This window comes from Sciurus carolinensis, chromosome 13, assembly GCF_902686445.1.
Source record: "Sciurus carolinensis chromosome 13, mSciCar1.2, whole genome shotgun sequence".
NCBI lineage: Eukaryota > Metazoa > Chordata > Mammalia > Rodentia > Sciuridae > Sciurus > Sciurus carolinensis.
The window spans coordinates 69,170,956-69,198,836 of record NC_062225.1 but is presented as its reverse complement, the minus strand read 5'-3'; the positions used below and the strand labels follow the sequence as shown (position 1 = coordinate 69,198,836).

The following is a 27,881-nucleotide window of genomic DNA, read 5'->3' as shown; positions in this document are numbered from 1 at the left end:
GAGAAATACACCTAACCAAGAATAACTGTTGAAAAATAACTTTTTCATGACTAGCCTCTTCAGACAGCAAAAGATCATCAAAGAAGGAAGTTTGAGCACAAAGATCAAATCTAGAGCACTGCCAGTAAACATGCCAAGATCAACAAAAAGAATGCATCTTTAAGCTCCTCTGTTAAGCACTCTGAAAGATCTTATAAGGCAGTGATAACACACCTTATCAGGCAGCAAAAGGCTGGGCATGGTGGCACTAGCCCATAATCCCAGCTACCAGGGAGGCTGACGCAGGAGGATTCAAATTTAGCAAGACCCTATCTTAACATAAAATTTTAAAAGGGCTGGAGTGTAGCTCAGTGAGAGACCATTTGCCTAGTATGCACCAAGTCTGGGTTCATTCTCCAGTACTGCCAAAAGAGAAACAAATTTACAGGACCCTAACTTAGAATCCAAAGTAGAGAGAGACCAGTTTCAGAAAGAATTCTGAATATGACTTTTGTCTAATGGAGTATATTTATAATCTGGTATACAGAAAACCCACAGTGTGTAAGGAACTTTATCAGAACTAAAAGAAACACTGCTCTAAATGAAAGAAGCCTCTAGACTTTCAAACTGATACACACATGAACCACCAGACTAAGACTGCTACTCAGGTGCAAACAAGGCCAATTTCTTAAAGGAAAACAAAGTGACTCAGAATAAAACCAACAGCCCAAAGGAGCCAGTCAAAAGATGGGAAAAATAATGAATTATGAAACCAGCAACAGAAGATAGAACCAAGTTACAGTCATGGGACAATCTTTGTTCCCCTGGTTAGAGTTCAGAATTATTCTGGACCACCAACTAGTTTTATAATCCTTCCTGTTTCCCATTCTCTCACTTCCAAAGGAAATTATCTATTTGTGGTCAACTATGCCTGTCTTAAAATCATATACTGAGTGTATGACAGGGGTGGGGTGGGGATTTAGAGAGAAAGGAGAGAATTTGTCTTCTTAGTTTACGGTCTCCGAACCAAGAGGAACAACTTCCAAAGCCTCACTCACATACTAACCTAATGTCACCTGGAGAACAAATGAGGGATATAAACAGAAAGTCAACACTTCAGCCCTAGACATATGAGTGAGGCCATCTTAGACCCTATACACCATCTAAGCCATTCCAGTTAACATCTTATGGACGAGAGCACAGTGTTACTTGCTCCAATTCGTGGCCCAAATATTGTAAACAATAAGACAACTATGATTTTAAGTCGCTGCATTCTGGAATAAATTATCAGTAACAGATAATTGACACAGGTAGTGAATACAACAAAATCTTACTAGGTATAATTTAAAAAGAGCATTAGTGCTAGGTACAGTGGCGCAAACCTGCAATCTCAGAGATTTGGGAGGCAGAGGATTCCAAGTTCAAGGTCAGTCTCAGCAAATTAACAAGCCCATCTCAAAATAAAATAAAAGAGTTGGAGATGTAGCTCCGTGATAGAGCATCCCTAGGATCAATCCTGGTTACCACAAAAAAAAAAAAAAAAAAAAAAAAAAAAACAATAATTTTCAAAAATAAATAAGGGTAGCATTAAGGATCCTAATGGAATACAGGAGTAGTTTATTTCATACTATTTAAAAGACAGGAAAGCATAAATAAGAAGTATGTATGTTGGTTTCAAGTTTCTATTTCCCCCCTAAATTTCACACAGTTCTCCTATTTTGCTTTTGAAATAACAACAAAGATGCTATTTTGTTAAAATTCCTTTAGGATATTGTCAGTTTATTGGTTGTGTGTACTGAAATTTGTTAAGAGAAAAATAAGTTTTTTTCATGACCAAATATACAAAAATTTCAGCAAATGAAATTTTTCTATCTTTTTAGGTTGAAGAATGAGAAGTTGTAATTATATCAACAATCCAAGAAAGAAGAAATGTATATGGCTTCACAATTTCTGAGAAGTCAGAATGCATTATAAGACAATCAAAAATTATAATTTAATATTATACTGTTTTTTTGAAACTTCAGTTTATGTAATTCCTCATGGTGATCGTTTTGTGAACACATGTAGATAATAAAAGGTTAAAAGAAGTAAATAATACTTTGAATACAAAAACCCAAAAAGATTATAACAGATTACAACCAACAAGAAAAAAATTAAAAGAGAAATAAGTGAGGAGCCATACACTATTAGGATTAAAAAGACAACACGCAAAATTCTGAAGAAGAAAAAAATCAATCCTAATAGTACGAAAAAGCCTTGGTTTTTAGCTGATCATAAGCACATTAGCCAATAGTAAGCCAATCAGCATAAAAACTGTTAATGCAATTTTAGATTCAATTAATCTATTTACCAAACCAATAAAGTACTGGAAATTTACTATGCACCATGTACTTTACTAAAAAGAATACAGTGAACAGATCCAGTGATGGAATAATCTCACCCTATTTAGAACTAGTCAAACTACATAAGAAATATTAAATACATGTTAAGGAAGTAATAAATGAGTAGATTTTCTAAAACAAATGCCTCACTAAAAGAAATAAGAAAATTCCTAAAAATTTGTTACCAAAATAATGACTATGTATTAGGCAAAGTGGTAGGTACTGGAGTATATGGTGGAGAGAAAAACAGATATTGTCCCTGTCCTCATGTGCTTATGGTCTAATTAGCACCATATCACAGGAAGATCTTTAGCAGGTATGAAATAATAATCTGTAAAGTGTATTATAAAATATTCATATACTGAAATAAACTACCTCCAAAGTTATTTCCAAATCTAAAATGTTGTGATTAATTATAGTACTGTACCACAAAAGAATTTAATTATTATTTTAAGATACACAGGTCTAAAGAGTACCAGGCAAACTAAGATACACACACAACAAACACACACTTATGGGTTTTTGTTTTTTAACTTTTCTACCTAAAAAAAAAATATCAATTTATATGTTTAGCCTTCATAGGCAAACTACTTAAAATCAACTTCAATCCACATTAAGAAAATGCAGTCTTGAATTTTATTCCATTTCAAATAACAAAAAAAGTTAATATCCTTATTCCAATAATTATCTTACCCTAGTTAAGATAATTCCAAAGAAATTAACACCTATGATTTCTCACGAACTTCTTATATTAATAAATATACCTTTCCATGGCTTTAGCTGTATAAGGCAAATGCATTTCAATACTGTGTTCATCTTCATCTGTTTGTAGAGTCATGCGTTCAAACATTCCTGTCTTCCATAGCTCTCCGTAAACTAGATTTCAAAATATATTAAAACAAATATATTAATGTACAGCTGTATCCTGTGAGATTCCAACCAGTCACACAAAGCTACATGCTTTGGCAAGAGGTAAAAGCACCACATAGTACTCTCCATTTTTTGTTTGAAAGAGAGAAAAAAACAACTACTAATGCTCATGTGCCAGGTAAAACAATAATACATGAAAAACTTATATGTACACATCATGGTTATGTAAAAAATAATAATTAAAAATTTTCACCAGTTCATTACTTCTAAAATCACCTGTATTAAGACTATTCATTGACTTTAATCAGGACATATTAGCAAGGACCATTAAAACCATTCCTACTGAAATATGGACAAAAATCACTGATCTATTCACAATTAAATTTAGTAATAGAGTTCCTGAGTTTTGCTTTTGCTTGGTTTTTAATAAAATATATGGTATTATTATTTCACATCCCAGGTTCCTCTCAATCCAAAATCAGAAAATTCCTACTGAGAATGCTACTTTCCTCAAAATTCAAAATTAAGCTGTGGTAGAGCTCAAAAGATAAATTCACCACAGAACCATGTAAACTTAAAATGATCTAGTAAGTCAAACCTAGTAATTCTGATGAAATGTGCTTACAACTAGATACTGCAGAAGAGATGAAGTTTTGATAATATAAGAATATTCTAACTAGATCCTTAAATGGGTTTACCAATATCAAAGAAATAAAGAAATGATGGTATGACCTCTTTCCTACAAAATTATACCTAGCTAAAAATTATCCATTTTTTCACTGTCAGATTATCCAAAACCATACTTTTCCAAGTGACCTAACAAGGTTTTAAAAGTGTGTTTCCTAAAACCATCTCAAGAAGTAAGGTTGGTAATCCTTCAGCTTCATGAGTAAGATGCATTCCAACAACAAACAGTTAACACTCTACAATCCTCAAAACCTCAAATTATGGAAAAAATAATAATACCAAAAAATTACATTTAATCAAATTTTCAAACCTCAAATTATGAAAACAGACCTATAAAAATGAAAATGAGCTAATCATATCTTTTATAACTGGAATCTTTCATTCTATGGAAGGAACTGTTACAAAATTTATCAACAGCATTCTTAAAATTCTTAAAATATAATTTAACAAACTTAAGGATACATCCCAAGTTCATGAAGATGGTTACTCTGAGGAAGGTAAAATGAGTTCAGGAAGAGGGTAAACTGAAAGATGAGTACATCAGTATCTGTTATATGATTCTCTATACAGTTCTATGTATTTAAATCATTCTCCCTCATACCCCCCAAAATACCTTTGTAATAAGTCAAAAGGTTTTACTTTACACATCTATTGTATAAAAAATTAAATAAAAATGTGACATCTGAAACCTTATGGGGAAAAAAAACAAAATAACACATTTAAAAATAAAATATATTTAAGATTTCTATAGCATCTTTTAGATTTTCATAAATGCAGGCTCTCCCCACCCCATTAAAATCATTAGCGAAGACATAAAATATATTACCTCCATTATCTATTTGAGAAAAGTGATCTACACAGAAGCAGACCTACATGCCCAGAATCTTTCATTAAGCTGAGCATACACTAATTTCTTAAGGTACAATGAGCACATGGTACTTCCCTGAAAATAAGTGTAGTCACTGCAATCTAGAGACTAGTAGATCTGACAGATTTTTGGTTTTAGCAGGAAAACACTAGTTCTCTTTTAGGGATTTGGAAGATTTTCATTCTTTGTTTTTGTTTTATACAGATTAGTTACAACAAATTTTATTTTTAAAGTTGAGATATTAAGGCTGGGCTGTAGCTCAGTGGTAGAGCACTTGCCTAGCATGTGTGAGGTATTGGGTTCAATCTTCAGCACCACATATAAATAAAAAAACAAAGGTATTGTTATCCATCTACAACTTAAAAAATTTTTTTTTAAAGTTCACATATTACTTACTTGTTTTTGTTTTTAAAACTTCTGTTAAAAGATCCTTTAGTTATTTAAAAGCTATAAGATTTCTTTATACTTACTCTTTTGGTCAATACGAAGGTCATACAGAGGTGTCCTATATATATCCACACTGGAAAGTGCACATCGAGAGAGGGGCACATGATGAGAAGGCCCAAGGATGAAAATTCTCCGGCTAGGAGATATACAACAAAGAACACAGAACAATGGTACTTCTAGACAAACATTACTAAACACAAGGGGGGGAAAGTAAGTAATTCTAACAAATTACTTTTATTCCCTTTTGACTACTTTCATTGTCAACCATTAAGGGCTAAACTGTGTAATTCATATGTTGAAATAACAACTCCCAATACTGACTATAACTGGATTTGGAGTTAAGGTCTTTAAAGAGCTAATTAACTTAAAATGAGGCCATAAGGAAAGAAGCCTAGGCCTCATCAATATGACTGGCATCCCCCTATATAATGAGAGGAGACACCAAGGGAGTGCCTGCACAGGATGACAGTCATATCTGAAGAGGTAGCAAGACACAGCCCTCGACAAGCCACACAGACAAAAGAGTCAGAGAAACCAACCCTACCAGCACCTTGATATTGAACTTCCAACTTCCAGAATTGTGAGAAAATAAAGTAATAAATTTCTGTTATTTAAGTTACCTAGTCCATGGTACTATTACATCAGCCCTTGCAAACTAATACTTCTCAGTTATTTACTTTCAATTCCTTGTCCCTGTTTTTTATGTTAGAAGACTTTTAAAAGAATCATGTTCAATACCTGGAAATACGAACTAGCAATCTTTACGGTAAAACAATCTGCCATGCATAAAATCATCTCTGTATTATAATAGCTAGAACATAAGGTTTCTAATAGCTGTATTTTATTAACTGAATTTTAAACATTTCAGTTATCAAAAATATCAAAAGTCTAACACCTTCTAAAATCAACCAAAATTTTAATAAAAATGCATAATGATATAAAATTCTAAAAATTCTAAAAATTCTAAAAAAAAAAGGCATCTTGTTGAGAATTCTATGTAATTCCATGTAACAAGCTTTTCTCATTCAAGTAGAAGTCATTCTCAAAAACAAAGAAACTTAGTTACATGTTATTTGTACTGTAGTCTTATCTAAAGAAAAGCAATGGGCTAAGCTGTAGCTTAAATCTTCATAATCCCTTTACCTGACACCAAGAATAAAATTAATTTCCTCTCATTTTATCTCAAACATCCAAACCAGCCCTACAATCTAAATTCCAAAACTATCCATTTTCTCTGTTCTCTAAGATTCAAATAAACTAATCTTCCACAATCACATACAGACAAAAAACAATTAGACTCAAAACAGTAAAACTATGAGGAGGAAGGGTTATATGAGAGCCTATGTACCTAGAAAATTAAGTACTACTCATTGCTCAGTTAACAGAAAAAGACTAAGAAATGTGTCTTAGTCTTACAACTATGAATGTGTGCTTTAACACTGAATTTTGATGAAACTGAATTACTAAGCTAAGAATATTAACCCATTGTTTACTATATGTTATTTCATATCCTGGGAAGGGAAGGAGAAGATAAGAAAGTTATGGGTATGTGATTCTCAGTTTGGAGTCCCCAAACCTGAAGAGGTCATCTAAAAAACATAAAGATTCCATGCTCAAACCATTTGTGATCAGAAACTATGTCTCTACCCCTTCCATGTGTTATTAGCATTATAATCCTCATTTCTTCTTATCACCTCTATCATAAAACCAATAACCTTTTCAGGGGAAAAATTACATTCCTAAATGAACAAAATCAAGAGATACCATTCTGTTCTCATATGTTAACAGCACATAAACATTATCAGTTTTTTAAAATTAAAGCCTAATGTAGATCATATATAATGGTAATTCAGGAATGTTGAGGTCACTTGATTAATGCCAGGTCTATTACATGAACCAAGAATCAATAATGTAGGACCAGGTGCAGAGGTGCACACCTACTGTACTCTCAGTTACTCAGGGAGGTTGAAACGGGAAAAACACTTGAGCCCAAGAGTTCCATTCCAGCCTGGGCAGCACAGTGAGACCCAGAGTGGGAAAAAAAAGCACTCAAGTATGAAAAGGGGCATTTTTTTTTCTGATTGAGGAATGAATTTTATGATGAGAAAAAAGAGAATATTTGTAATCAGAACACTCTTAGAAAATCTAGGATACAGTTAAAATATGAAATGATATCTTTGATAGGTATCAATCTAAACTCAAGTCATATAGATAAATTTCATAAGTAAAAAGGATCCTCCTAGCTACAAGATGAGTACTGCTCCAGAAATATACACCGGAGGTATGCTGGAACCTAATTAGCTCCTCTGATAATGACTATTTTCCTTGTTTGCCTTTTTGTCAAACCCAGTTCACATAAGGGATAAAGAGCCCCTACCAATCTGAATAAACCAACTGTTTTACCAACAGAATCTTTGTAGTTTGGTAGAAACTCACCCAAAAAATCAACATAGGTAAGCTCTACACTTGACAGAGTGAGAGAACAAGAAAAAAAAAAAAAGAAAAAAAAAGGTTTAAGTACCATCAATATTAAATTTTTAAAAGTGACATACCAAAAAAACAAAATTAGACATCATTGAAAAGAATCAAAAAAGGCATATTAAGCCAGCAGTAATCTCAGAACAGATCTCTTTGGTTAGCTAAATACTAACAAAAGAAAGTTAAGAGTGCATATAAGGCAGGCATGGTGGCACACACCAGTAATCCCAGCAGTTTGGGGATCTGGAAGCAGGAAGACCACATGTTCAAAGCCAGTCTCAGCAACTTAGCAAGACCCTGTCTCAAAATAAAAAATTTAAAAAAGGGCTAGAGATGTGACTTAATGGTTAGCACCTCTGATTTCAATCTCTGGTATCAAAAACAAACAAATAAACAAAAAGTATAAAAGTTCACACTTTTTTTTTTTTTTTTTTTTTTTTTTTTTGCTAAATTGCTAGATCCATAAACACCAAAGGAATATTTTGGAGAGAAATGAGTAATACAGGGATTTGAAGCATTACCATGTTCCTTCCTTTTAATTAAATGCGAGGTTCTTTGTCTTTAAGGGAATAGCTTTTCAATATTAGCAAATCATGACTGTTGCCATATAGGGAAAATAAACTTTAAAATGAAACAATAGGGGCAGGAGTATCACAGGCATTCTCCTAGAAATAAATGTACTTCACATATGACAGTTCCAGAGAATTCATGTATGGAGTGAGTTACTATGATGAGTTAAGTATGTGTACCTCATACAAGCTGAATGTCTGCCCTCATAAATATTTTTCAACTACTTATTCTAACAATTGGAATATATATAATTTTTAAAATGTGTTTCACAGGAAGTAGAGATTTTAAAGAATAAAATGTAATATGGTCTCAAAGAAGATTCCTTTTTGCTCTTCTTTTTGCTGGTATTCCTGCAAGGCTTTCTGAAAATGAATAAGAATATGAATATAAATTAAATTCCAGTTTCTTCCTAAGTACATTCCAAATTCTGAGTTCTTAGAGTTCAAGTAATAGGAAAAGATTCTGCAACTATCAATATAAAAAAGAAATTCATTAAATATTCCTCTTTTATTTTACAGTACTAGGAATTAAGCTCAGGGGCACTTTACCACTAAGTCACAGCCCTTTTTATTTTTTGAAGACAAGGTCTCACTAAGTTGCCCAGGCTGGCCTTGAACCTTCAATCTTCCTGCTTTAGCCTCCTAAATCTCTGAGACTGTAGGCATGGGACACCATTCAGCTAATGTTCCATTTTTAAATTCCTTAAACAGCCAAAGTGGTCTTCATTTCATTTCCCTTATAGGATAAAAACCTAAAATCCTTAAAATGGTACTTAAAAGTCTCAAATGAACTACCATGTTCTTGTATTACTCTTCGCCCTGATGATTGTTAACACTTTATATAAATGCTGTACTTCCTTTATGACACTAACTTTGTCTACTGCAAAGTTTTTACAAGTCATCATTCCCTTTTCTTGGCTGGCTTGGCTTAAAAATGAGTTCTGCAAAGATGTCCTCCCCAGGCTGGGGAGATAGCCCAGTTGGTAGAGTGCCTGCCTCTCAAGCACAAGGCCCTGGGTTCAATCCCCAGCACCGCAAAAAAAAAAAAAAAAAGATGTCTTCCCCAATACCTTTCCCATAATTTAAGTTAAATCACCCTTTTAAAATCATTATAGCAGTTTTCAAAGTGTGAACTATGAATTACTGATATTCCTCAAGGCCCTCTAAAGTAGTAGTACACAAAATTGAAACTATTTTCATAATAAAACAAGGAAGTTATTTGCCTTTTTCATTGTGTAGACATTTACCCTTATGGTACAAAAATAAAAATGGATGTGAAAAATAAAATGAGGACAGGTAAAGCTATATCCCAGGTAATAGAATCTATGTCTCAGAGGTTCTGTTTTTCACCTTTACTTCACACTAGTTTTTTCAAGTCAGTTTCACTTATTTCATTAAAAATCTTGACACTTAAGAACACATTTTAATAAACTGTATAATACAATGCATACAATTTCTGGTGGCAAATGCATAAAGCATTTCAGCTACATATGGAAATAAATCTCAGGGAAAACACCTGTGTGATCACAAGCGGGAGATGAATTAGATACTTTTTTCCAAAATTTTTACTTAAAAAACTTACTGTAGAGTTGGGCATAGTGGTACATGCCTATAATTAAAATAGAATCCAACTATGACCATCAATTATTAATTTTACACTTAGATCTATAATTTTATTTATCCAAAATTCCACTGCCATATGCTAAGTACACAAATAATTTGATTACACAACACCCATCATCCACCTCTTTAAACTGATACCCTTCTTTATACTTTGCTCTCCTCACTTTCTCCTCTTTCCTTTTCCTTCCATTCTAATTTTCCACCAATTTACCTAATTTGTGCTTTCCATTTCTACCAACACAGACTCTATACTTCTGTAAGTATTCCTAAGGCAAATCTGCTTCTGAGGTAATCCCTCTAGCACAAGACATCATCAGCAAAAACTCTGCCAAACACAGGAAGGTTTTGGGAAAAGATGTTATCTAAATTAATCTTGAGGGCTGGTGTTGTGACTCAGTGGTAGAGCATTTGCCTAGCATGTGTGAGGCACTGGGTTCGATCCTCATCACCACATATAAATAAAAATAAATAAATAAATAAATAAAGATCCATCAATAAACTAAAAAATATATTTAAAAATAAATAAATAAAAAATAAATTAACCTTTTTATTTTTTACAGACTGCATTTTGATTCTTTGTACACACATGGGGTACATCATTTCGTTTCTAAAGGAAACATTTACACTTCTTGAGATTTTATGTTTGTGTTAGACAGATACAGGCTTGACTAAATTGGAAGTGTGAGCATGGTCTAACTTTTAAATCAAGAAAATACAAGAGTAAAAAAATGACATAACCCAAATAAATTAATGTTGATTATTGTTGGTGTACAGTCCCAGATCAAATGACTGAATCCTCTAAAAATCTTCTCATTCATTAATAAATTCATTAAGATTGTATTTATTAAATACGTATCAAGTAATATTTGTTAAAGATATTCCTGAAAAACATAAATGAGGCTAGCAAGACTAAAACATCATCAATCTGGAAATATTTTATTTATTACTAAAAACTTGCTAAATTTATTTTTAACAAAGTATAAATAAAATGGGCAGAGAACACCAGATAAAATTTAAAGAGCAGTATTTTTGTTTGAAAAATTGCTCAAAGGCTGTAGGTGATCACTGCAAACTCATGGCTGCGTGCGTGTCTGTCAGTGACTATGCTATCTATCTCTAGTGTCACAGGGTTACCTAAAAATCAACATTTGACAGAATTACAATGATCATTTTTAGCTATTAACGCACAGCTGGTACATCTTACATTACAGACTGGAGTCTGATATTGGTGTATATGGAGTGAATTAACTACTTATATAAAATACTAGTCGGTAAACTGAGAAATTTGGGTGATTATTTAGAATAGAAACTTTTGGAAGTTTACAAACTTCTTATTTTAAATTAACGTACTACTTAAGTCTCAACTTCCCAGGAATGTTTTTTTTTTTTTTAAATTTGTTCTTTTTTGATATACATGAGTGTATTTTGACATATTATACATACATGGAATATGTTATTTAAATTAGGCACAAAAAGGTTTTGTAAAAAGCTAATTTCAGTCAGGCATAGTAGTAAGCACCTGTAATCACAAGTTCAAGGCCAGTCAAGGCAAATTAGTGAGATTATGTCTCAAAATAAAAACTAAAAAGGGGAATGATTGAGGATATGCCTCAATGGATTACCTAGCATGCATGAGGTCCTGGGTTCAATCTCCAGCAACCCAAAAGGGGGAGGGGTGTTTCCTGGGGATGGTAAAGCACTCCTGGGTTCAATCCTCAGTACAGAGTAGGTAGGGAGTTAATTTCAAAGCCCTTGTTGAATTACCAAGAATTAATATTCTTCAAATACCATAGTAACTCACTGTCAGATTCTAAAATATTTTAAGTCCTTCTCCTGTCAATAAAAAAATAAATCATACAATAACAATTTTAAAACTGTAACAATTTACAAAGATGATTAAAATTGAACAATGGGCTTTGCATTTTACATAAAAATGCTTATCTCCAGATTTTCAAAGAAAAATAACCAAAATACTAGCCACTGCACATGCCTATAATCCTAGCAGCTCAGGAGGCTAAGGTAGAAGGATCAAGAATTCAAAGCCAGCCTCAGCAACTTAGTGAAGCACTAAGCAACTCAGTGAGACCCTGTCTCTAAATAATTTTAAAAAGGGCTGGGAATGTGGCTCAGTGATTAAGTGGCTCTGGGTTCAATCCCCAGTACCCCACTCCACCCCCCCCCCAAAAAAAAAGAAAAGAAAAGGAGAAAAGAAAGGACAAGAAAAAGAATTAAAATACTTAATCTTCTAATAATTAAGAATAAAACATTTTGTCAACCAAAGACAAATGTTCAGAGAAAAAGTATTAAAGATTTCCTAACCTACATAAAATATAATATTCATAAAAAAATCAATTTCTAATTGAGAGGATAACAATAAGGAAGATGAAAAACAAGTTGCTTCTAAGACAAAACAATTATTACATAATTCCCAAACTTCACCCACTTAAAACTAACTACATTACTTACGTAATAGATGGATCCACTTGTTTGTAAGCATGTGCAGCACAAGACCCACAGTACGTATATCCTGCATGGCTACAAAATAAAATAATTGTTTAAATTTAATCATCAGGTTCATGATCAAAATAGTCTGGAAAAAAAAAACTTTTACCTAGAAATATAATTAAACATAACAGAATTTAGTGCATGGATTAAAGATCAATGTAGTCAACAATGCAACTTCTAGAAGATAATAAAACATATATCTGTTCTATACTATACAGCAGTTTTAAAATTTAAATATATTTTATAAATTTTTTTGGCCTGAAACACAATTCAATTTATAGACATTCAAGGCTTACTTGAAGTTGCTAATTTCACATTGTTAACATTTGAGTTTTTTATATTCCTCTACAATAGCATTAGCAGACTATTACTATTAATAACTATTAATGGTTAAGACTGAGGATAAATTAAGTCAAACCAAAACAAATAACTGCAACTACCATACTTTCCCCTGTCTTTAGTGCTAAGGGAACTGACTTGGCCTTCTATATATTATTAGGTCTCTCATTTTCTTTTCATACTACTCTTCCTTTTCATCTGGTTTCAACGTTTAACCAGTTCTCCTATCACCAGCAGAATGACTTTCTCCTGACCTCATTGTTCTTTCTTGACTCGTTCTGGATATATAAATCTAGAGTAACTTCCCTTAGCGCTTACTTCTTAGTATGCTGCCAATGGTATGAGGATAAATGCTTTAAAAACTGGCTCTACAAGAAAAATAACTGCATGCATACTCGTGTGTATAAAGATTTATTGTAGCATAATAATCACGATTCTCTTTATTGTAAATTCCATAGAGCCAACGTTGTCACTTCTGACAATCAATTTTTGCTATTCCTATAACTAAGTTATAAATGCAATAACAAAAGAATGGAACAGATCTTCATTTATCCGAAAGATTTGTAATCAATATAACAAGAGATGTTTCCATGCCCATATTCACTGCAGTACTATTCATTAATACCAAACTTTGGAATCAACCTAAATGTCCATCAACACATGAATGAATAAAGAAAATGTAATACATACAAACAATGGAGTATGATTCAGTCTTTAAAAAGGAAGAAATTCTGTCATTTGTAACAACATGGCTGGGATTGGAGGTAGAGATTATACTAAATGAAATAAACCAAACACAAAAGACAAATGATGCATGTTCCCAGTTATATGGAATTTTCTAAATCAACTGAATTCAGTCTCACTAGGAGGGTGGGTCTTGTTCTCATTACAGGTGTCAAATATTTGGATGGATTGTCTGGCTTGGTCATTCTACATTCCTTAAAAACTGATAACACTATTTTGTATCCCACAAATACATACCACTACAATTTGTCAATATATAATTTCTTAAATGGCTAGAACAATGAAAACATATGCATGAATTTCATTCATTCACCAAAGAAAAAGATAGCTTTTCTGGCTGGGCATAATGGCATACACCTGTAATCTCAGCTACTTGAAAGGCTGAGGCAGGATTCCAAGTTTAAGGATACCCCTGGCAATTTTTTAAAAGGGCTGGAGCCAAGTGTGGTGGTGGCACATGCCTATAATCCCAGCAACTGAGGTGGCTGAGATAGGTGGATCACAAGTTTGAAACCAGTCTCAGCAACTTAGCAAGACCCTGTCTCAAATTTTTTTTTTCCTCAAAATATTAATAAGGGTTGGGAATATAGCTCAGTGGTAGAGTACTCCTGGATTCAGTCCCTAGTACCCTAATAAAAAGAATAACTTTTTTTTACTGATTAGATAATAGTTATACTACAAAGAATATTTTCTTAATTTTTTATGCTATTCATTAATATAGTTTGTGAATTTTTAAATTTCTAGCTTAATCTGCATTGCTCACATTTTCTCATTACTTTCTTAAAGGTACACAATCAACACACAATAAATAAAGGCCTGACTTGTAGTAATTTGCCAGTTAATTTGGAGTAAAATATTCCTACCATGGCCTGCTTAATAAACTAATGATGCATAGTAAAGAGAAAAAATAAAGCACAGTCTGGAAGAAAACATTTGTAAAGCATAAATCTGAAAAGGGCTTTATATATGAATACAAAGAAATCTCAAAATTCAGAAAGAAAACAACTCAATTTTTAAAAAGTAGATAACTATTTTTATAAGATGGAGCATTCTAAAGATTGGTTATACTACAATACACTTAACACTACATTTAAAGATGGTTAAGATGGGAATTCTATACTATGTGTATTTTACCGCTATTTAAATTTTAATAAGAAAAGATATGAACAGATACTTCATAAAAGAATACATTGGAGAGCACATAACCACACAAAGAGATGTTCAACTTCATTTATGCCTTAGGAAAAGGCAAATTAAGCTACAATGAGATACCACTAATATCCACTAGAACAACTCAAATTTAAAAAGTGACCGACCATACCAAATGTAGTAAGGATAAAGAAGAATTAAAACTTTTAAGCATACAGAAATGTAAAATGGTACAACTACTGTGGAAGATAATTTGGCAATTTCCTAGACAAAGAAAAACATTATGTCCACACGAAGATGCACACACAAACATTCACAGCAACTTTATTTTCAATAACTATTGGAAATAACCAAATGTCATTTAACAGATGAACAGATATATCTATGGAAGTATATCTATGGAATTCTCTTCAGAAATAAAAGTAAATGAACAACTGATCCTGAAAATAATTATGCTATTAAAAAAAGAATATATAGTAATAAATAAGCATGCTAAGTGAGGGAAGTCAGATTAAAAGGGTTTGTATTTTATGATTCCACTTAAGAAGTTCTAGAAAATCTACAGAGACAAAATAAGTAGCTGAGGAAGGGAAAGGGGACAGAGGGGCATAAACAGGAAGAATTATAAAAGCACAAAATAACTTTTGAGAATGGTGATATGGCCATTATCTTGATTGTTAGTGATGATTTCACATGTCAAACATCAAATTATATACTTTACATATATGAACTTGGATGCTAATCATAACTCTCACTGAACTTGCTTAGGATATGAATGGAGTAAAAGACTAACATAGGCCAATCACAGCAATACACCATAGCAGTATATTCAAAGAGGAATTAAATAATATGACATATACACTAGGCTCAATGAAATCACTGAAGGCTTTAATTAATGGTATTCGCTATAATAACTCTTACAAGACAACCTACCAAAGATGCCTACAACACAGCAATATTCTCATAATCCATTAGCCAGAAGGAATATGTAAGTGGTTCTTTGGCTTAACCCACACAGTTCTGCTATCATCCTACACTGATCTTGATACTGTAGCCTAACCAGGGGATCTCTTTTATCCCTCTTTTATCTCTTATATTCCCAAATTCCTAGTATCTGAAATACCAATACTGCTTTGTTTCAGAGTCCTAACACCTGTTCCTGGTCTTAATATTACTGGCTCTCTTGTCAATTCACAAGTATGCTATCTTGTCTGTCCATGTGGATTTTAAATACTACCTGGTCCATCTGGCTCTGCCCTGGTCTATCTCAAATCCCAAGAACATCTCAGATTTTCAACACTGCTTTGCTTTCTGTTACCAATCATTCCAACTACTATGATTTGGATCTTGGGTATTCTCCAAAGGTTCATGCATTAAGAGGCTTGATTCCCAGCTTGGTGCTACTGGTAGGCCTAAGAATCTTTGGAGGGTGGGACCTATTGGGAGGTCTTCAAATCAATGGGGATGGGCCCTCAAAAGGGGTCATGGAATTCTGGTCTCTCCTCTCACTTTTGCTTCCCAGTCATGAAGTAAGCAGTTTTGCTTTGCTACATGCTCCCACAGTATAATGCTTCATCAAAGGCCCAAAAGCAACAACACTGGAGTGAAATTTCCAAAATTGTGACCCAAAATGAACCTTTTCTCTTCATAATTGACTACATCAGGTATTTGCTAAAGTAACAGAAAATTGACTAACACACCAACCCTCCACTTTGCAAACCACGACCTTTCATCTCAGATCCACTTTACAGATGGTAGCTCCTATTTGCCACTCTTAAGTTTAAGGACCTTAATCTCCAACCTTAACTTTCTAGTATGAGTTTTTTTTTCCAGTTTCAATCTTATTCCTTATCAATCTCAGTTCGTAACCATCCAGGAAGACTTCTTAGAAACATTGAATTTTTTTTTTTTTTTTTTTTTTTTGGTGGTGCTGGGGATTGAACCCAGGGCCTTGTACATGCTAGGCAAGCATTCTACCAACTGAGCTATATCCCCAGCCCCACAACACTGAATTCTTGAAGAATAGAAAGAACAAAATAGTAGAAGGTAAGAACATGAAGGAAGAGCATACAAGCTGAAAGAAGAACATAAGTGAATGCCCACATGCATAATACAGATGAGAAAACAAGCCTGGTCCAAATAATGCTAAGACAGAAAATAAAGCAGAGGCGCGTGGCCTTGATAAAACAAAATACTCAGAAAAAATGTTGCACAATCTTGAGTAGGAAAGTGACAACATGAAATTATTACTAGTCTAGTACTGAAAAGCATTTGCACAAAAGATAGATTAAATGCAGGAGGTGTTAAAAAAAAATGCTCTCTTGGGAACTGTGGCAATGCTACATATACCCAAGCATGAGGTACTAACACCATGCCAATGGGAAACGAGAAATGAATGCTCTAAAGTTCAAAAAAGAAAAGAAGAAAAGAAAAACTGATCTTAGTGACCAAGTATGGGGGATGATGAAGAGGAGGAAGAGGAAGATTATGACAATAACAACAATAACACTTACTGAAAGTTATTAGTAAGGTACTAAGGTGCTATTAGGTACTTTTATGTACTTCAAAGTATTAAATCATTTAAATCCCCACACCAATTCTTGTAAGAGATAGAAATTGTCATTTTTCTCATTTATAGATGAAGAAATTAAAAGCAGAGAAGTTAAGAAAGCTACTGAAAGACACATGGTAAATTCCCAAGCCAGGATTTAAGATAACACAGTAGTGCCCTAGAACCTACACTCTTAACTACTATAAGAGACATTACATGTTTGAAGGAAAACAGAAGGGCTCTATGGAGGAGGAAAAGCAATAAGCCTGAAAACTGGAAGAATACTTAACAGAATCATATACTCTGAAAGACTACAGAAAAAGATAAAAGACTACAGAAAAAGATAACATTTAATGGTGGTAAATACATGGTTTATAATTGAAGTCAGATACCATACTTTCAGTTCTTTCTGAAGTTGAAGGCTTAGAAGTCTGCTTAAAGTAAAGAGAAAATATTTGCAGGGAGAGAAGGAGCAACTTGAACTGGTCTTAACTTGAACAGAAAACACATTGCACAGTACTTTTTAAAAATCAATCATTGAGTTTGCCATCCCTCTTATGCCCCCACCATGAAGAACTCAACTATATGAAAGGAGCGGATCATAATCAAAGAGATTTCTAATATTTTCTTTTTGTCCTGGCAAAGATAGATGGTAATGAAGCAAGCCAAAGTACCAACCACAGAATCTCACTACTACTACTTCCATACAAACCACAGAATCTCAGTACTACTACTACTTCTACCCATCTCTTGCTAATAGAATCTATCATTCTACATGGATATGGAAATAAAATTTTATCAAGGGATCATTTATAATAAAGGAGGCTTTACTAAAGAAACAGCTAAAGTTTTTCTTTTATGCACTGTAGCCAGAAGAACCATAAAAATCTGAGCCCTACAGAATATTCAAATATGCATGTAAAGTATGTCCCACTCAGTTTTTAAAAAGCTTTCAAAAGTCTGTTATGTTGGTTCTTCCATGTCATTCTAGTTCCCTATACAACTTCTCATGAAAGCAAATGTAGAATTACACTTTAATACCTATGATTTTTAACTATGCTAAATCATGCCTCTGAAAAACTGATCTACTTTTAAAAAGTAGTGAGTCTGCTTCTCCCTTCACTCTCTACACAGCAGAGCCTTTAGAGCAGGCAGGTCCAGCTCCTGACCTACTAGAATTTCCATTTTTCCCACAGAGTTACACTGAATGTGGAAGCAGGGCCATAAGGCCGTGGTCCATTGTGAAGAGCAGGCTGTGCTCTGCTCTGAGTTGTTCCATGCCATTTTGTAAAGCAGCAGTTTTGCCATTACACCATTTTGAGTTTAAGTGCTGAGGTGTAATGACTCTAAAAAACTCATCATCTGCCTAGCACAACCATAAGGCATAAAAAGATAAATAAATTAATCATGCTAATAAAAATGACCACCCATGAACTTATCGAATTAATGAGAAGCACATGGATGCATGGGCATGTCAAACTTCTATCAGAAAAACCAGACCCATGAGCTTACCAAACATGCCCGACCACTGAATGATGCAACCCTCTCCCTTGATACCCATGAAAGCATGGGTATGCCCAGATTGGACACAGTAGCACCCTGACCCCATCACCAAGTCACTCATCACCAGTCTTGCTCAAGAAAACTTCCACAGTGACAAGTCTCCTAATCTCTGTCCACAGGTTTTAACAAAGTGCAGTTTCTCCTGCCTATGATGATCACACAAGTCCCACTCCAAGCTGACATCTCAAGTAGACACTCCAAGTTGAACTATAAAACTGCCAAAAGCCCAGACCTCGACCTAAAATAAGTTTCTACACTTTGACAGCTCTGTGTCATGAACAAATTCTTCCAACTGGTTTGGCTGGTGGGTTCATAATCTTATCTCACCACCTACTCCCCTGCATTTTTATCTCTTTCTGCCTTTGCTCTCAGTTCTGCCTTCTAAATTCCTGTGGCTGCCTTAAACCTTTCTTAGCCTTCCTATAACAATATATATATATATATATATGATTGTGTAAAGGGTGATGTGTGCCTTGAGAGTTATCAGAAATAGATATTAGAAATTAAGATTGGAGCTGGGTGTGGTGGTGCAAACTCGTAATCCCAGCAACTCGGGAGGCTAAGACAGAAAGGTCTCCGCAATATAGGAGACCCTGTCTTGAAATAAAAATTTTTAAAGGGAATGGAAATGTAGCTCAGTGATAAAGCACCCCTCAGTCCAATCAAGAACCTGTGATTGCCTGGCTTATGATTACCAAGTAACCCACAAATATTCAGTGAATTGCCACCAAAGAATGTGGCATCACCTGTGAATTTATTGTTATTCAAAACATTCTGACATTACGGAAAGACACAAATGTGTCTTGTCTATGTTAACGACATAGTACACTCATGACACCCAAGATCATTTACTGGTTAAGTGGTGGTTTCTCAAACAACAACTTAGAGATGTAGAAATAATTTAAAATCATTCCCCAGGAAAACTACCAAATACTACGTAACATGGACTTTAACTTGTCTATTCTGAGTCCTTTAAGTTCCTAAGTGGATAGTATAAACTGATAACACCAAAAGTGTACCACATATTCTACGTATAGCTTTTATCAAAAGGGTATAAGAGGTTGGGGGTACAGATCAGTGGTAGAAAACTTGCCTAGCTTACATGAGAACCTGAGATGATGATGATGACAACGACGACGACGACGAAAAAGAAGAGGAGGAGGAGGAGGAGGAGGAGGAGGAAGAAGAAGAAGAAGAAGAAGAAGAAGAAGAAGAAGAAAGAAGAAGGAGGAAGAGGAGGAGGAGGAGGAGGAAGGAGAAGGAGGAGGAGGAGGAGGAGGATATAGGATGGGGAATAATAAAGAACTATTTAATTAAAGCCCAACAAATTCAGGTTCTAGTAATCCTAGTTCTACTTAATAGCAACAAAAATTCAATAATAAAAATTAAGCGGGGTTGGGGATATAGCTCAATTGCTAGAGTGCTTGTCTTGTAAGCACAAGGTCCTGGGTTCAAATCCCCAGCACCGCAAAAAAAAAAAAAGCTATGAAATGAGAATACTGGAGCAGATAAAATGAAAAGATCTCAAAACTGTAAGAACCACTGCAGTTAAGGTATAATTTTAAAAGCTAGAAACTAAAATTATGAAACTTCTCTGAATAGACGGGATCACCTTGATTAACATAGAGCCCTAAACAGTTTGCAGAAGAAGCAATTTCCATATTATCTCACTCAATTTTATTTTGCTCTACTTATTCTTTTATTCTTTTTCTTTCATAAGGACTGCAATGGCCCTCAAGATTCCTGCTTCAACAAAATATATTATAAGTAACAGCATCCCCAAAAATGTCCAAGTTAGACAGTCATTATTCATAATATTTTATTTTTACAAAATAGAATCTCACAAACATTAAGTAAACAAAAATATAGCCTAAAAGAAGTTATTAAAGTTACTGAAGTCAAAAAAGCAACAACAGAGGGAGATCCAAGATGGCAGACTAGAGGTAGGCTGCATTCCTTGTTGCTCCATAACTCGGGTTTCAAGCAGAGAAAAATCTGTTTCTCTGTGAGGCAGTCTTTTCTGCTCATCGATCCCCTGCTGCTTACCCATTTGTCCACCTCAATCATCTGCAGTCTGCCAGCATATTGACTACTTTTTGAGTGCAGATGACTCACTGACTGCCCCCTATTATTCACCAATTGCCCGTTTGCCTGCCTCTTGCCTGCCCATCACCTGCCTTTCATCTACCCATCACTCATCACCCAAGGACCACTTGCCCATCGTCTGCCAGTAGCCTGCAAACTGCCCACAGACCACCAGGAGATCACCAGTTGCCTGTTTTGCCTGGAAGTCCATGGTCCACTACCCGCAGGTTTGGTTACATGCAGATGCCGCCATTTTGGGACAACAGGAAGGACCTGCAGGACGCCTAGTCCAACCCACCACGACCCAACTCCAGGACCCCCAGACTGACAACCACACCCCACACCAACTCGGTGCCTATGTTTCTCGCTGCACTTTCCTATTTGCCAACACATTTGGAAGTCAGTGCAGCCACCTTGGATTATGCTGGAAGAGGAAGCAGCCATCTTTAGCTGGGGTCAAACCCATCCTGAGATGCCTGCTGCAGACTGGAAGCTCATTGTCAGGTATCTCTCATGCATCAGGCTACTGAAGACTGGCAGGTTTGAATAGTATATGACTGCTATAGTATAGATTTTATTTCTTCTTTTTGAAAATCTTTAAGGTTTTATTTCATTGTTTATCTTGCTCTATTTTCCTTTTGTTTACCTGTTTCCTCACAGTCTCTTTCTCCCTTTTCTCATGTTAACAACCAACTTCTTTTATTCGGCTTTCGCTCTTCCTATAATCTAGTACTTCTACATACTGTTTTCTTACCCCATTAACAGTTACATCCCACACCCCTCCCCATCCTCTTTGTCCACCATTAGAAACTGTAGACCTCATTGCAACTCTACTGGTTACACTGTAAATAATAATTGAACTTATCCTCTTTGTTTAATATAACAATATTGTTAACATCTTCATAGGGGCTATTTGGTCTAGGGCTACATATTGTCTGTACTGCCTGCTGCTAACATTGATCTCCCCCTTAAGGAAGAGGTTTTGGAAACCTGCAGGGAGGAAACTGTAATACCTCAGATATCCATTGCTAGAGGTGAAGATACATAAACAACATGAAAAAACAAGGGAAGAAAGTGCCACAAACAAACCAAGATGCTAAATTAACAGTATCTACTCACAGCATGGTACAAGAAATGTCAGAAAAGGAGTCCAGAATGTACGCAATTAAAATGATTCCCAAAGTCAAGGATAGATAAGAGAGCAAATGCAGGCAATGAATTATCACTCCAATGAACAGTTAAAAGAGCAACTGCAGGAAGCAAAAGATCATTTCAACAAAGAAATAGAGATTCTGAAAAATAAACCAAACAGAAATCCTTGAAATGAAGGAAACAATAAACCAAATAAAAAACTCAATGGAAATCATCACCAACTGATTAGATCACCTGGAAGACAGAACCTCAGACAATGGAGACAAAATATTTAATCTTGAAAATAAAGTTGACCAGAGAGGATGGCAAGAAATCATGAATGTTGGAAACTCCAAGAACTATGGAATAACATGAAAAGACCAAATTTAAGAATTATCAGGACTGAGGAAGGCACAGAGATACAAACTAAAGGAATGAACAACCTATCCAATGAAATAATATCAGAAAATTTTCCAACCCTGAAGAATGAAATTGAGAATCAAATACAGGAGGCTTACAGAACACCAAATGTACAAAATTACAACAGATCCACACCAAGGAACATTATAATGAAAATGCCTAACATATAAAATAAAGACAGGATCTTAAAGGCTGCAAGATAAAAGCATCAGATTACATATAGGGGAAAACCAATACAGATATCAGCAAATTTCTCAGCCCAGACCCTAAAAGCTTGGAAGGCCTAGAACAACATATTTCAAGCTCTGAAAAAACATGGTTGCCAAACAAAAATCTTATACACAGCAAAACTAACATTCAGATTTGGTGATAAAATAAAATCCTTCCATGATAAACAAGTTAAAAGAATTTACAAAAAGAAAGGCTATTCTACAGAATATTCTCAGCAAAATATTTCAGTAGGAGGAAATGAAAAACAACAATGTAGGTCAGGAAAGGGAGGAATTACCCTAAAGGAAAAGCCAATCAAAGGAGAAACCAAGTCAAGTTAAAAACCAAAAATAAGCCAAAATGACTTGGAATACAAATCATATCTCAATAATAACCCTGAATGTTAATGGCCTAAATTCATCAATCAAAAGACTGGAAGACTGGATTAAAAAAAAGCAAGACCCAACAATACGCTGCCTTCAAGAGACTCATCTCTTAGAAAAAGACATCCACAGACTGAAGGTGAAAGGATGGGAAAAAACAAACCACACACACGAACTCAGTAAAAAATCCAGGTTTCCATCCTTATATCAGAAAAAGTGGACTTCAAGCCAAAGTTAGTCAGAAGGGATAAGGAAGGACATTTCATACTGCTTAAGGGAACCATAAGTTAGGAAGAAAGGATGATCATAAATATTTATGCCCCAAACAATGGCGCACCCATGCACATCAAACAAATCCTTCCCAATTCCAGGAATCAAATAGGCCACAACATAATAATTCTGGATGACTTTAACACACCAGTGTCAGAATGCATGAGAAAATGCTTCCCCCTCCAGAGTCCTATCAATAGAGAATGTTAGCAAACTTTGGATTTTTGCCAATGGAGAGACAGAAAACAGTCTTTCATCCACAGTTTTAATTTACATTTCTCTTTTTTAATGAGTGAAGCTAACTATCTTGTTTACTAATAGCAAATTTTATTTCCTTTTTCTATCTCTTGAATGGTTATGATTTTGTCAATTTGCATTTTAGGAAGGATAGCTCTTTGTGATATGAGCTGTAAATATCTCTGTTAGTTGTCTTTTTATAAAAAGTCTGTTTATGATGCTTCTTTCCATAAAAAAAAAAAAATTTATTATTATGTGACAAAAAGTTCCAGTGAGATAATTTATGACTTGGAGATTTTGAGTCATGAAAGGTTAGATAGTTCTTGCTAACGTCAGATTTGTAAAGAAAAAATTTTCAAGTTTTCTTATTTAATGGTTGTATTATTTAAAAAGTATCTTTGGTACATATGGAATTTATCATGGTATATGAGGTAAGGCAGGTATATTACTTTACTTATCCCTCTAACATTTATTGACTACTTCTTTTACCCAGTGATTTGAGATGATGTCCTCTTTACACATTCAATTTCTATATGTATCTGATGTACTTATATCTGGGTATTCTCTTTTGCTAATAGATCAGAATGATACTCTGAAATTATTTAGGCTTTTAAAAATGCTTTAATGTGTTTTAGTGCTGGTCTCACTTCTCTGTTCCCCCCCCCACTAAATTTAGTATCAGGTGATAAAGCTTAAAACTGATGAGTTTTCATTGTGATTTTGTTAAATTTACAAATTAAATTTATACAATAATATGGTCCTTCTATTTGTAGAAAGGCTATATTTCTGGCTTCAGTGGTATTTTAATTTTTATTTTTAATGGATCTCACATTTTTATTAACATTTTAATAAAATTTGTTACTGTTATATATGAAATCTTTTCTTCCATTAAATCTTCCAAAAGATTGTTTGAATATATGTAAACTACTGATTTTTGTGTGTTGGTTTTGTATTTGGTAATCTAATTGAGCTATCTTACTGTTTGTAGTAGCTATTAATAAAATATCTTGAATCTAAAAAAATTAACAATAATGTTGCATAACTACATTTTTTACCTATAAGAATGCAGGATTTGAGATACTGACATGAATATTATACTACCTGGTAAAAGGAAAGATTAGAGGTGTGCATCCCCAGTAAGTAACTTGCATCACTGCACCCAACTTCAAGTAACTTAATAAGTTGTGCAGAAGGGTTGCTGCCAGGATACAATTATGGGACTCTAAGGGTCCCTAGGGTTCACACAATTTAGAGCACTGTAGAGAATTCCCCATTGTGTACCTGCAGTCTTAAACTACATGATTTATGAAGATGCACTAACTCAAGATGTTTGGTGGAGGAACACTACAGGTATGCTCCACTATATTAGTCTTCTATATAAATATCTTTAAGCTTTTACATTGTTTTAACTAGGTTTTATACTAAAATTAATATACGTAAGCAGGCACAGTGGTGCACACCTGTAGTCCTAGCTACTCAGGAGACTGAGACAGGAGATCACTCAATCCTAGGAATTCAAGATCAGCATGGGCAACACAGCAAGATCCTGTCTAAACAAACAAACAAAAACAGTTAAAAAAAAAATCAAATAATGAAGAAAGTTACAATGAAAAAGTATTCCCACTGTGCTCCAATACTACTCACACGAGGTTAACTTCTAACAAATTATTTTAAAGGTATGAGAGGGACTTCACTATTTATAGTTATGTTCATAGTTATGTTTTATGTAAAAAATAATTCCATCATTATTAATCATAACTAGCTGACTATATGTCTATAATTTTATTTTCAGTAAGAAGTGTCTTAAGCAACACATACCTATACAGCTCCCTTCTAAGTATTGCTTGGATATTCCTAAATAGTGTAAGCAAAGAGACTGGCATCAAGGTTTCTGATCATCATGGTAGAAAGATTTTAGGAACTCCTAATTGATAAGATCATTTCAATATATATCCCTGGAAAAAGTAATGATTATTATGCTTCAAGATAAGTAAGGTAGTTCTGAATTCAATCATAGGATAATTTTTTAATCAGGTTAATTTCTTTTACATCCTCCACATATGGTTATCTATATGTCATAGAGTTTAGAAACCATTAAGATACATCAGCAGTCAGTTTATGGGTCAATATTTATTCTTTAATGACAGTTATTCTATTTAATCTATACCAACACAGAACTAAGCACTTTTCAAAAGTGTGTTATTTTCACACAGCCTAACTAGTTACAACTCAGGCTTGTTTATTTTCCTTAAGGTTCCCATGAAACCATTTTGCCTATAGGGTAAAAATCTAAGAAAAGATGGCCCTGAAGAGCTAGAATTTACCAAGTTTGAGGTAAGCTTTTGATAAACCTGATTTGAAATAAAAATAGAAATAGTAAAATAAGTTTTCTATTTACTATATGGGCATATTCTTATAAAAGCCTACTTAAGCTACACAACAATAAAATATTTGTTGTAACTTTTCTACCTCCACAAAAGGGTAACTCTGGAAAATTAAATAATTATTTTGGGAAATCCTAAGAAGATAAAACATTGGCCATATATTGATAAACTATAAAGTGCCTACTCAGTACTACTTAAAAACATAATTGCTTATACATTGCCCAAACCAAACTACAAAGTCCCTATACAGTAGAACCTTATACACCAAAGTGAAAAAAAACTTTTGAATATCCATTTCACAAATCAATACAATTGTAATTCAAGCTAAAAAATTTCATTTTCCAGATCACTGCCAATGATTTCAATTTAAAATTAATTACAAAAAACAAACAAGTCTACCTGTTTTTTCATAAATAACCTCAACTTAACTATGTATAGATTCAACTTGGTTTCCACATTTAGACGAAGCTTTAACTAGAAAGGTAGCATACCATAACAAGTCAAGTATCAGCAAAGTAATGGAATAAGAACAGAATCTACTTCATGAGTTTCTATGAACAGATAAATATTAGCTGAAAAGAGTGGCACAAACCTACAATCCCCGCTACTGAGGAAGCTGAGGCAGGAGAACTACAAGTTCAAAGCCAACATGGGCAACTTGCCTAGACCCTGTCTCAAGATAAAAATTTTTAAAAGAAGGATCTGGTGATAGAGGACTTGCCTGATATGTGCAAGGCCCTGAGTTTAATCCCCAGTACCGCCAGAGAGAAAGAGAGGAGAGAGAGAATTATTAATCTACCATGTCTGACTTAATCAAGGACCAAATTTATGCAAACTTCCCCTCTTATTCTTGCATTAATTTTTCTTTCTCTACTGAATCATTCATCAACATTACAAACACTTTAAAATCTCCCAACTGAGCCCAGCACAGTGGTGCACACCTGTGATCTCAGGGGCTTGGAAAGCTGAGGTAAGAAGAGCTCAAAGTTAAGGCCAGAATCAACAACTTAGTGAGACCCTGTTTCAAAATAAAAAGGGCTGGGATGTGGCTTAGTGGTAGAGTGCCCCAGGGTTCAATGTCCAATAAGCCTTCCTGATACATTCCCATACAGGTGTTTTCCTATTTCCATTTTACAGCAAAATTCATTCCTCATCTCTCATTCTGATCTCACTCCAATAATGCTTCCATTCCTACCATTCTAAAGAAACAGTTGTTCTCAAGGTCACCAGTAATCTCCACATGGTCAAATCCAATTATCAGTTCTCATCCGTCCTCATTGTACTCGACCTACTGTAGGCAGCATTTGACAGACGTGATCACTTTCTATTCCCTGACACATTATTCATACACTGGCCTCCCAGAGATATCTCTCACTCTTAGTTTTACTCTTCTCTCACTGGTCTTCCTTCAGAGTCTCCTGACCTCTCAAAGAGAAACTTGCCCAGGGAGATTAGTTCATTTCTTTTGTCTATCTTTATTTTATGCTCTAGGAAACCACACTCTGTTTAGACTTTGAGAATATAAAGAAACAAAATCAGTATGTCTATCTTAATCCAGGTCCCTCTTCCCTGTACTCCATATTCATATACCCATTCCTTATTAGAAACCTCCACTTCAATATCTAATGGATATCTCAACAATAGGATCAAAACCAAACCCTAGATTCTACATAACCCCTTCAAAATCTACTCCCTCCTTCCACCTGCCTTCCCCTTATTAATAACAATTCCACCCTCCTGGTTTCCAAAACTTGAGTCATCTTTGACTCCACTTTGATATTGGTCCAACTTTCTAAATATTGTCATAATACACTGTTTCTCCTCACCTCCCTCTAGCCTCCAGTCAAAGCCTTTATATCAACTCTTTAATCTTCTATTGTAATAAGTCTCCTGGACTGAACTCCCTGTTTTCACACATTATGTATTTAGCAAGACTAATCCTTTTCAAATCTAAATCAGATGATGTCACTCTACTGCTCAAAGTTTGTCATGACTGCATTATCATTCA

General features: G+C 34.3%; 1 protein-coding gene across 2 annotated transcripts in view; it reads right to left on the bottom strand.

Moving 5' to 3' along the window:
• Memo1 (mediator of cell motility 1) overlaps window positions 1-27,881 on the bottom strand; it is a 133,088-nt gene that overhangs the window by 37,097 nt on the left and 68,110 nt on the right. For both annotated transcript variants that reach the window (XR_007104579.1, XM_047521905.1), the window contains exons 3-5: window positions 12,369-12,437; window positions 5,256-5,368; window positions 3,125-3,236 (exon numbers count right to left, since the gene is read on the bottom strand). Coding sequence is in view for 1 of the 2 variants with exons in the window: in XM_047521905.1 (XP_047377861.1) it covers window positions 3,125-3,236; window positions 5,256-5,368; window positions 12,369-12,437 (294 nt within the window). In the remaining variant the exon portion in view is untranslated. The remainder of the gene's footprint in view (window positions 1-3,124; window positions 3,237-5,255; window positions 5,369-12,368; window positions 12,438-27,881) is intronic.